This window comes from Centropristis striata, chromosome 1, assembly GCF_030273125.1.
Source record: "Centropristis striata isolate RG_2023a ecotype Rhode Island chromosome 1, C.striata_1.0, whole genome shotgun sequence".
Taxonomy (NCBI): Eukaryota; Metazoa; Chordata; class Actinopteri; order Perciformes; family Serranidae; genus Centropristis; species Centropristis striata.
Window position 1 is genome coordinate 21,494,855 of NC_081517.1, and position 12,506 is coordinate 21,507,360.

At 38.4% G+C, this 12,506-nt stretch overlaps 1 protein-coding gene across 1 annotated transcript in view; it reads left to right on the forward strand.

The window, feature by feature from the left end:
* The window catches only part of LOC131972789 (adipose secreted signaling protein), a 28,382-nt gene extending 17,276 nt beyond the window's left edge, over window positions 1-11,106 (forward strand). Inside the window, exons 3-6 of the mRNA XM_059334509.1 lie at window positions 2,888-3,024; window positions 6,307-6,460; window positions 7,520-7,645; window positions 9,456-11,106. Of these exons, the coding sequence (XP_059190492.1) occupies window positions 2,888-3,024; window positions 6,307-6,460; window positions 7,520-7,645; window positions 9,456-9,553 (515 nt within the window). The 3' untranslated portion in view covers window positions 9,554-11,106. The remainder of the gene's footprint in view (window positions 1-2,887; window positions 3,025-6,306; window positions 6,461-7,519; window positions 7,646-9,455) is intronic.
* Window positions 11,107-12,506: the final 1,400 nt, after the last annotated feature.

Below are 12,506 nucleotides of genomic sequence, written 5' to 3' on the forward strand. Positions count from 1 at the left end.
TATTTCATACCGAGTATAACACCTTTATAAATGACGTTCTGGCTAAAGGCTATGCTAAGAAAGTGCCTGAAGAGGAGCTGGACCGTGGTGATGGAAAAGTATGGTACATAAAACATCACAGAGTCTACCATCCCACTAAAAGGAAGATCAGAGTTGTGTTTGACTGTGGAGCAAGATATAAAGGAACATCACTAAATGCTCAGCTTCTACAGGGCCCTGATCTTACCGGCTCTCTGATTGGAGTAGTGATTCGATTTAGGAAGGAACAAGTTGTCAACATGGCTGACATAGAATCTATGTTCTATCAGGTCCAAGTCCTTCCTGAAGACAGAGACCTCCTCAGGTTCCTCTGGTGGCCAAAGAGAGATACGCAGCTACCACCCGCTGAGCATAGGATGAAGGTGCACTTGTTTGGAGCGACATCATCTCCCAGTTGTGCCAACTTCGCCCTCAGAAAGTGACCATGGGCATGACTACAGCAAGGAGACAGTGGATAAACTACTGCACTGTTTTTATGTGGATGATTGCCACTTGTCTGTAGACACGGAGAGGGAAGCAGTGATGCTTTACAGGAACCTGGTGTCTTTGTGTTCCAAGGCTGGATTCTCTCTCTCAAAGTGGTTGAGTAACAGGACAGGACTGGAGTGCTGGAAGTCATCCCAGAGAGTAACAGAGCAAAAGGCATTGAAGGATTGGACATGGAGCTGGACTCACTACCGGTGGAGAGAGTGCTAGGTGTGGAATGGAGCATTAAATCAGACTCCTTCAAATTCAGAATAGTACTTTAGGACAGACCACTTACCAGAAGAGGAATCCTCTCGACTGTTAGCTCCATCTATGATCCCCTTGGAATGCTAAGCCCTGTTGTTCTAACAGCTAAAAAGATCCTGAGAGACCTGTGCAGGAGAGGGATAGGCTGGGAATATACTGTGCCTGTCTCTCAAAAGAATGGTTGGGGTAGCTGCAGCAGCTGCATCCGTTGGAAAGATTTGAGGTCAGCAGATGTATGAAGCCACCAGGCTTTTGACAAGTTACTGCAGCCCAGTTGCATCACTTTTGCGATGCCAGTGAACATGGATACAGAACAGTGACTTACCTGTTGTTGAAGGCAATCCCCAGGATGGAGTTTATCGCTGCAACTATGGCCAGCCGAATCGACATGCTGTGGAGGAAAGAGTTACAGATGGATCTTTTGGACTCTGTATTCTGGACGGATAGCACATCGGTGCTGAAATACATTAGGAATGAGACTTCACGGTTCAAAGAATTTGTTGCAAACTGGGTCTCACAAATCTTCCAGGTTTCCTGTACTGCTCAATGGAGGAATGTGGACACCAGCAGCAATCCAGCAGACATAATCTCCAGAGGTGTGAAAGTTGAGGTACTCATTGCTGATGCTACATGGGTGCCACTTTCTCTTGCATCCTGAGAGTGAATGGCCTGTTGCACCTGATGACCTCTATCACCTTTCACTTGGTGACCATGAAGTCAAAGAAGTGGTTGCAATGAATGTTGTGCAGGCCAGGAAAGAACCTGTGACTCACCTAACTGAGTACTTTTCCCCCTGGATAAGGCTAAAGAAATCAGTGGCATGGCTCTTGAGGATTAATAGTTGTCTCATGTCCTGTGTATTGAAAAGAAGACAGTTATATCTGACCTTTGCGCAGTCTGACATCAACAAGGAACAACAGGCATCATCAGGAAATGAAAGATTCTAAGAGGACAGCGGTGCACAGTAGTCTCACTGTGAAAGACCTGGAACAAGCTGAGTTAGCCATCATCAAGTTCTGTCAGGGAAAAAGATTTCCTGAAGAAATAACTACTCTCGCAAAAGGGCAGCCAGTTAAAAGGTCCAGTCACCTTTATAAGCTCTGCCCACAGCTGCAAGATAGAGTCCTAAGAGTTGGTGGAATGCTCAGTAGATTGTCTTGCCTGTGGAAGAGAAACATCCTATAATACTATGGACTGTGAGTCAAATGTTTCAAGGAGAAAGAAGATTCAGGTGTGGATTAATTACTGGACATTAATTTTTAAAACTTTATTGTTGAGTCTTTTCTTATGTTTATGTCTCCCACATGATGTAATTATTTACATTAATTCAATAATTAGGGGCTGGTGTATAGGGGCCATATATTGCTCTATTGATTGATTATTTTGTGTTCAATTAGTTTTGTCTTCTAATCTAATCACTCTTTTGAATTGGGCATATGAAAACACCTACATATTTGGTTACCCCATGTGAGGGATTGTACTATTGTTGCCCCAGTGCACAACAGGGTAAAACTTATTTTACAAAAATAAATTTTGCACAAAGTAGGTCGGCATTCAGAAGGTTGAATTCAAACAAATGAAAACAAATAAGAATAACATACCATGTATTATGTTGCCAATTCCAACAGCTGTGTCTGCTGCTGTGGTCCTGCTAGACTCCCACTATCATCATTACCTTGGATCATGGTTGGGCTAGGACTGTGGCAGTGCCAGCTGCTGTGGTCCTGCTTAACACCCAACACTACTATGATGGTTATGACTCATAATTTTTTTCATAATAACTGGTATTACTACAGATAATTATGCTATCGTATTCGCTATAAACTTGCTGTAAAAATCAAACAAAACAAAACAAAAACGTTTTCATATTGGCACATAGAGCTTGACCAATATATCAGTGGACTGTTATTGGTGGCATATCAGTTTAGGCATATAGTTTGTTCTCTATTACCAGTGGGATAAAATCTAGATTTAATGCCGTGACACAGTTGGCAGGATGCTGATGCAAGCTACTTTTTATTTTTTTATTTTTTTTTCTGACTGTCTTAATTCTTTGTTTTTTTTTTGCTATGGTTGCCATGTAAATTTAAAATCTGTATTTTCTTTCTGTCACCAGGATCCACTTCGAAGGCTGGTGGGGTGCGTTTCCCTGATGACGACCAGCCACCTGGCTCTCCAACAAGGAGAGACAATGAGTCAAACCTCTGTACTCTCATTGCTGTCCTAGAAAAAGATGGCAGCTACTTGGTCAAGGTGTGTATCCTTCCCTTTCTTGGTGCGTCATAAGCATGCAGCTATAATCCATAATTGTATCTATCTATAAATTCAGTTATCTGTTTGTGCTTGTGTGTGTGTGTGTGTGTGTGTGTGTGTGTGTGTGTGTGTGTGTGTGTGTCATCCCATCGACATCACACTTGCCAGGTGTGTTGCTGAGGACCCAGGGAGGTGCAGTGCTAATTTTAAAAGATGAGCTCAGATTGTGGCTAAAAGATTGTTAATAGTTTTGCTGTGGCGCAATGCAATGGAATCAAAACAGAACACAACTATATCATGGCAGGTGTATTGTTCAAGGCCTGAGGATGCACAATTTTGCATGTGAAGCGGTTTGGCTGAGCACTTCTGCACAAAACTGCAAATTGCACCTGCCCCAACAGGCGCTGCACTAGAATAACAATGAATGAAATGACACGTAGTGATGAACCAACAAATCTGCAGCTCTCCTAAACTTTACACAGCCTTTTACTTTCTGCTTATCACTATTGTGTTTCACTCATATATCATAGGAGATACAATCCTGGTCTCGAAATAAAGATATTTGTTCTCATTTTCCAGACCTAAGTAGCAAATGGTTCTCAAGGAATCTGCCCCTATCCTCTCCCATAGGAATAGATCTGACTTTTTCCATTTTAGATCTGACACTACCCAGCTTGGTTTGGCAAAGATAACAGAATTTACAGTGACCCCTGGGTCAATCCAGCCATGTTACACACATGAAAGGACCAAAAGATCTCTCGAGAATGGGAATGGACCAGAGGCCATTAAAGAGCCTGAATAAAGAAAATCAACAGGATTAATCAATTCCACTTTGAGAATAACCTTTCCGTCTCTCTATTTTACACACACATATTATATCTCTTCCCCTTTGCTCAAGCACATCCTCCCTTCTTCTTCTCGCCCAAATGTGAACAGATTAGACTGACCTGCGATCACACATTAGAATGCAATCTCAAATGACTTGACACTCTATTTTGATTTTCACATGATGAGACAGAACAAAAACATCGAAAATGCAGAATATTCATAGAATATGTTTTGTGTTCAAACTTTTCACACCAAGTCTGACACAAATATTTGCCTTCTAAGACTTCCACTGAAAATTCTAGTTTCGCACCATCACACAGCTCGCCATTGCCTGTACTATAATAAACCCACAATATACTCTACATGCTGCAGACAGGCTTTGTGTTTTGGAGCATAGACTTAGTTAGTGCAGAAAAGTTGTCACATCTGATGGTCACATCTCCTCTGGTTGGTGCCAAAGACATTTTATTGTAGTAATCTCTCTCAATATGCTGAGATTTGTTGTCTGTATCTCTCATGACTGAACAGACTCTAATGTGTTTATCATATTTGTTTATAAGTGATACATGGCCTGAATACAAGGCTTAATCAGAGAAAGAAAGAAAGAAGTCTACTTACTTTTACGGTAAAAAGATATTGGCACTGTTGATTTCACATTTAAGATTGCCATTTTATTCCATTTATCGTATAAATAAAAACTTTTTCCATCAAAAGAAACGCTGTTCTGCCATATCATTTTGTCAGAGATATGGTGTTTAGTGCATTTAACAGTGAGAAAAAGTATTTTTTACAAAAGATAAATACAAAAATTACAGTGATGCTTGTTCATATATTACAGTATATAGAGTATTTTACAGTGGAGTAATGTCTTTTTTAAAAACAAAAAAACTGTAAAAAAAAAAAAAAAAATACAGTTTTGGCTGATATATACATTTACGGTGTTTCATTGCTACTAAATCTGAATTAACCCATTAAGGCCTAAAGCGCCTGGAAAAAAATGCCTGGAAAACCTATGGGCGATTTTCAAATGACCCCCTAAAACCTGAGGTTTTTCTGGAAATTCAACACCTACTAAATAATAGATTTTTCAGCCTCTGTAGCAGATAAAAATGAAATTCAAAAAGTATTTGAGAGCTTATACCCGTGGCTTTCATACGAAGTTGAGTTTATTTGTCCAAACCTTCAATACATTTTTTTAAAAAATCAACAAACTCAGCAAATGTTACATTTGACTGAATAAAAAATCCTATGCATAATACTAATACATGCCCATTAGCAAGATGCAAACATGATATGACCACTGGAAGAACAAGACAGTTCTTATTAGCCTACTCTAATAAAAAAAAAATCATAATAATAATAATAATAATAAAAATTAATAATAATACATTTTATATATTGCACTTTTCAGGGTACTCAACGACGCATAAAGTAATATAAGACATAAACAGTCATGATTTCTTATATCATCATCACAATCAATTAGCCTATTATTATTATTAATATTAATATATTATTAATAATATTATTATCTCCAGATGGCCACAAATCTGTCTGTTCTTTGGTGAAAATATGTTGTCTAAAAACATATTCCTCATCCATAACTCCCGGTCGATTGGTTCCGAGGTTTCAAAGTCGGATCAGCAATTAAATGATCGGCGCTGTTTTAATCAGACCGCTTCCGTGACTTACTGCTGAGCTCCTCCACTATAGTCATCTTCCTTCATGATTTCAAAGTTCTGGAAAAGTCCGATGTTGCATTTTGACACTCCCACATGTATTCTGATCATGTTCTGATGCATTTCATTGGCCAAGAGACCGAAAATAGGTGGAAAAAAATACAAATACTACAAAATGACATATCCGCTGTCCCGGCCTTAATGGTAGAGTGACGCAACAGCGCTCCCGGCTTTAATGGTAGAAATGCGGTAATGCTTTCCCGGCGTCAATGGGTTAACCCATTTATCATTTTACAGTCTTTTACTGTCATGGTTTAGCAGGATGCGCTTAACTCAAAATCCGTGGATTAGCCACGGAATCACTCAAATTGCCGTGAAACTGACACGGATTTTGCTACAATGCAAGTTAATGACAGTCATATCCCGTGGCTATTCCAACATACAAAGTGATTATGTACATTCACTGAGTGAATATTTAGAAAGATTCCGTGGCTATTCCACGGATTTTGAGTTAAGCAAATCCGTGGCTATTTCACGGATTCCTGTGAGACCAGGTTCGTTTTTACAGACAAAGATTTCACATTTACAATATATATGATACGCTCATTTAATGTGTTGCATTGCTGCAGGCAAATTAACCTGGATATATGGAGCAGTTAGCTTAAGTGCCCCCTGGTCCAGATGACAACAGAAATGGTGCTTACCCCTACAACAACAACACCCACCTCCAAACTTTCTTCACCATTTGCCTCTATTCTGTCATTCCTCTCTTCAGGCTGGTTTCCTGAAGTGCCACCACTGTTATGAAATTGTCTTCACTGTCCCAGATGTTCCCACACTGGGCAAAGAGCTCTCCTGTCTTCCTTCCTCCTCACCATCTCGGAGGTTCCCCAGTCTCCGGGTTCGTCATATCAACTCCACACTGGAGGGTAAGACCAGGAATCATTACGGAACAGTTAGCTGCCATGTTTAATTCATAAAAAGTCAGCCTTTTATAGTTAAGAAGTTGAAATTATTATTTAATGAACAAGACTAGAGATAGACCGATATTTGCGTTTTTTACTTGTATCGCCATCGGCCGATACGTGCTTGTGTTCGCCGATCAATTAGCCCATTTCACTGAGCCAACACCAGGCAAGGCTCGGTGCAACATCTGCCATTCTCTGGTGAGCTGCTGCTGATACCGGAAAAAAGAAAAACACATCAAATATGTGGATCATCTGAGGCGCCACCACCTCGAGGCCGAGAACAACATACACATTGCTTGATATCCAACTTAATATTAATATGTTTTGTTTGTTTTGTTAATAAATGTTTATTTTTTTTGTTTAAATTGAGACTTAACATTTGTTATCATTGTGTCATTTTTATCATGTAAATGGAGGGAGAAAAGGCAATATCGGCTTCAAGAATCAGCCCAAAAAAATCAGCAGCACATATCGGGGAGGTTAAGACTGATATAACTGAAATAATCGGTATCAGCATTGGCTTTAAAAACCCGTATCGGTCGACCACTAAACTAGACTGATCTATATACAGTACTACAAATATCATGTAACAAACATTTTCAAGCTGCTGTGAGGCAGAGCAGATTGTTGGGTTAGTAAACCATTGTTTTTATGTATGTACAGTAGTGTTCAATATAATAGCAGTCCAATGTGACTAACCAGGTAGTAATTCAGGTTTTTAGTATATTTTTTATTGCTACATGGAAAACAAGGTACCAGTAGGTGCAGTAGATTCTCAGAAAACCAACAAGACCCAGCATTCGTGATATGCAGCTCTTAAGGCTGTGCAATTGGGCAATCAGTTAAAAGGGGTGTAAATATTGAGCTGAATTTAATTCAGAGTTTTGGTATGGCCCCTGCGAACTTCGTGGTATTGGTCATGTGGCCCCTTGGGAAAATTAATTGCCCACCCCTGCTCTTGAGACTCTAATAACGTAATTGTAACTGCGTATGTTAAGGAATCCTCTTTCTCTCTTAAAGGAGGAGTAAAGGTAACATGTGAGTACAAGACGCACCAGGAGGGGGTGCTGCAGGAAGAGATCACCCTGGTAACCAGGGGGAGTAAAGGGAGCAGTCTGAAGATCAGATTCCAGGCCAGGGTCATTGGTATGTGCACACACACACACACACACATACACACCTATGTGTATTATAAGGACACTTCTCTTCAAACATATCTGGTGGAGCTGGAGTAGGGTACCCCCCCTTTCCACACGCCCTAGACCAGTGGTTCTCAAATGGGGGTACGCATACTCCTGGGGATTCGTGAAGGCACTTCAGGGGGTACATGAGATTTTAAAATATACATTTAAAAAGTAGCATCCATGCAAAAATCCTTTAAAAATAATTATTAATAAATATTTTAGGAAAATATAAGTGTAAGTTCACAAAATTAATTTTATATTCAGTAGGATATTCAATATCATGATCCTAATAACCCAGAGTCTCCCCCATACCAGGATGGTTGGACCCAACCTGTCATATGCCACCTGGCATCACCTGTCAATCACTTGAAAACTCAAAGATGAAGTCAAAGCAGTTATAGTTTTAAATGCTTATATGCTCACTGTTTTTACTACATTAGTTTGAATCACTACATTTTAGTGATGAGAAATATTTGCAATAAATGTAGTCATGGATTATTAACATTCAACATGTTTGAAATAGTTTTTTTTCTTCAAATGTTTGAATTTTGTATGTGTTTATCAGTTCCAAAGTTTAATAAATCAGACATTGTTGGCACAGCGCTCTGGTTTTAAGCATTTTTTTTTCAACCAAAAATGCTTTGCCCTGGTTAGGGGGTACTTGGCGGAAAAAACATTTCACAGGGGGAACATCACTGGAAAAAGGTTGAGAACCACTGTCCTAGAGCAATGTGTTAGATATCAAAAAATCTATTTTGAGCCATACAGCACAGATCTCACTTCAAAGTTAGTATACACACAACAAAACTCAAAATTTTACAACCTGACTTTGTGCATCATTATAAGACATGTGTGCATAATTACAAGACATAGTTAATTAGATAGATAAGTCCCGCCCATGACAGAAAACAATTATGAAGTCTAACATGATTTGAAAGGACAGTGGCAATACAACATAAGCATGTCACTGAAATGTATTAAAGGGTCAACCATGAATAAATGGAACATGGCTAAACACAAACACAAACATGAAGGCACTGTGCATTAAGAGGACGAAGTTCATATACAGTGTCGGGTTGTTGTATGCAACACACAGCACACCTGCACTGTGCACTGTAAAAAAGAAACTGTTGTTTTTACGATGAAAGACCAGCAGCTGTGGTTGCCAGAACTTTACTGTAATAAAGCTGGTGCAAATATCACAGTAAAATGATATTAGCACTGTTGATTTCACGTTTAAGATTGCAATTTTATTACATATTTTACCTTTACATATTTTAGAAAATACTTCATAAATTCTGCATAAATTAAAGATTTTACCATAAAATATTACAGTATATTTATGTTAGAGATATGATGTTTAGTACATTTAACAGTGAGAAAAAGTATTTTACAAAAAATAAATGCAAAAATTAGAGTGATGGCTTGTATATATATATTACAGTACGGTGCCAGTGTATTTTACAGTGAAGTAATGTTTTTGTTTTGTTTTTTTTATAAAAATTTTTTAAAAATATAGTGTTTTGGCTGACATATACATTTACAGTGTTTCATTGTTCCTGAAACTGAATTAACCCATTTATCATTTTACGTCTTTTACTTTCATGGTTTAGCAGTTTTTCACCGTAAAATCTACAGACATTTTTTACAGTGTATAAATTTACTTTAGCTTACTTAGCTCTGATTAAGGCTGACACCTTACAAGTGTAACACCATGAGTGAACACAAACTTTCTTTGTCTTTTCTTCCTCCATCCCTCTTCCTGTGTACAGACCCACATCGCGGGACTCCCATGCTGCTGGAAGGGGTGAGGTGCCTGGGTGCTCAGAAAGACGCCAACAGAAAGCACAGCGATCGTGGGAGGATATGATGAAAAAATACACACATATAATAGATATGTATCCACAATAGTGTTATTCAGTGACTGGGTCATGGCCCAAAGTGGTACTATGGAAACAGCAAGATGTGGTCCCCAAATTTGAAACATATTTATTAGGGCCGGGACTCAATTAAGAAAATGAATCTAATTAATTAGAGGCTTTGTAATTCATAATTCGAAATTAATCGCATTTTAATCACACATTTGACCTGAGAACAGTGTGAAGTAATTTTTTTCACATGGATTTTTAGTATACCATTGAATAATGACTAAATACGTAAGCTTAAGCAACAAAAATATTTTTTCAGTCCAACAGACCAGTAGCCTGGCTAACACCAGACTAATCACAAATGAGATTAGTCTGGAAACCAGCCATTCGTTTCTCTGTAGAGGAGGCGTGGTTTACGATCCTCCAGAGCCGTTTATTGGGCGCTTAGAATGTCAATCAAAAGCGTCTGTAGGTAGCTCTTAGCCAATCGTATCAGTTATATCAGATGACGTATGTAGAGCGACAGAAATTGATGTTTGTTGTGTGTGTGTGTGTGTGTGTGTGTGAGAGAGAGTGTTGCTTGCTGCTTTGCTTCTCCAGTTCTCGCTTTCTGCAAGATTATTTATTTTCACGCCTTCATCTACATCCACTGATTTTATGGGCAATAGACGAGCTGCTGCGGGTCTCTCGGCGGCTCCGCTGTCCCCAGGGTCGTAGTGAGATCACCGGTGTTACAGCATTGAGCGGTATCGGGGCTAGTTGGTAGATCAGGCTTTTGCCAAATCCTGTCAGAAGAAAGGCTAAAACATCCTTTCTCGTGGTGAAACATGAGTGTAAAGTCAAACGTCCTTTTTTTAAAATAAACTTTGGCTCTTAACTATTTAAAACGGCGTCTACAGCTAAAGAGAGTTTCGCGTCTAATGCAGCCATGTTGGATCCGTAAGAAAACTACAAAACTACAAGCTTCCGTCTGCCGAGTAGTACGCGTCATCGTCTTACCGTCCCTCTGTGATTGGATCCCTAAAACAGGGCTAAGAAACGGCTGTAGTTTCCAGACTGCCTGGAGGTTTGAAATGAAATTTGAGCATGCAAGGCAGTATGGGTATACCCAGGCTAACAGACCAGTGCAATTTTTGCCATTAAGTGTAGCAATAGCATATTTAGAAATATAGTACATTTCAGAAATTCAGGTAGCCTATAGGTAGGTAGACCTCCTGTAAACTATAATACTTTGGTTTTTTAAGTAAAACACAATCCACGCTAGCTACCACACTAGCCGCTAGCTGCTATATGTTTTGCATTGAGGTGATACTTGAGGCTCGATGTGCTGATATGTGAATTCCTTGTTGCTTAGCAACACAACTATGCTCTTATTGACGCTTCCATCCGTTGTTTTTTTGTAACAAAATGTCCCATCATCCATGGGGCCAACCAAAGTGCTCTCATCAGCTTCTTCCTTCATGTTCACTGTGGTTTGTTGTTGTCTGAACTCATGAACGCTAGTTGGTGCTCCAGTATAATCGGTCAGCTTGAAACCCATCCAGTGAGAAACGTTCTGCGGTGCAAAAATAAGTGTGATTAAAATGTGTCAATTTTTTAAACGCATTTGTTTTTGTGTAATTAATTAATCTTAATTAACGCGTTAAAGTCCCGGCCCTAATATTTACTTACCTCGGAAATAATAGGTCTGTGATGTTTTGCTCTTGCAGTATTTTGAATTATTTGTTGGAAAATAGCAGATCAAACAAATTCTGTGATCAAAATGGATTAGTTTACAAAACAATAAAAGATGCAGTGTCATATAAAATATGTGCTTTATGACAAGGCTTCACTGCAAAAAAGCTTGAATACCAGCGTGCAGCTGTGGATGAGCATTTAAACAGTTGTTAACCCGTTTAGATAGCCATGAGCCTTTGTTGTTTGAGGTACAGGAAACCAGCACTCAGCACAAGCACAAGCACACACGCACACACACACTTACTATTCTGCCCTACAAAGTCTAACTGCAGTAACTACATTTTTGGTTGATATTGAGTTATAACCAGAAATGAACTACTTAATGTCTGTTTTATGTTTTGACAAAGTTTTAGATTTCAATTTTACTTCATTTTAGAGAAATAATGATGTAAAAATTGCAGTAAATACAAAATCCAACTCAAAAACTTAATAGGGACATTATTAGATAGTGATTAAGTAAAAAGTGATAAAACCATATTAAGACTAAAATATAACATTACTTTATAATATTAAGTCTAAAATACACAAATATTTGAAAAGAGTTGGTAAACACTTTTAAATAAATTTATAACAAAATCAATTTGAAAATGTTTATTCACTGAAAAAATATAAAAGCTGAAAGAAGACAACAACATTATAGCTACTGCACTCTGTTTATCATTACTATTAGAACCTTTTACAGCAAAACCGGAGTGAAGTAATTATATTTTTGGGGTCAAAGGTCAAATAAATCGTCATGATTTTTTAGTATAAAAATTATCGACAATTCATGTAGAAAAATATGTCATATCACTTATCTACCTATAACCCATTTGGCTGGCTAAGTAACAAACGTTATAAATCTTGAAAGCAGATTTTCTCAGTTTTACCTTATTGCGCAGTTACTGCTGTTAGACTTTGTAGGGCAGTACACATTATGCCACTGCCTAGAGGACTTAAAGTTACCTTTTACTTTGCCTACAGTAATACAATGTTACTCTTTAAAACATATGTGTTTGTGATTTACATTAAGAAAAACAGTTGACTTGCACATTGGTAGTGGTGCAATAATCAATGCTATTCAATCTTTTCACAACATTTCATGGCGGTTTCATGAGTAATGCTGAAAAAAACAAAGTAATTTCTTGTTAAATATTTAAGACAGCCAGCTGGCCTGGAGCCACTTACATTTTTTTTTATGTTGACTACCTGCAGGCAGTACGCTTGAAATTCAAAACA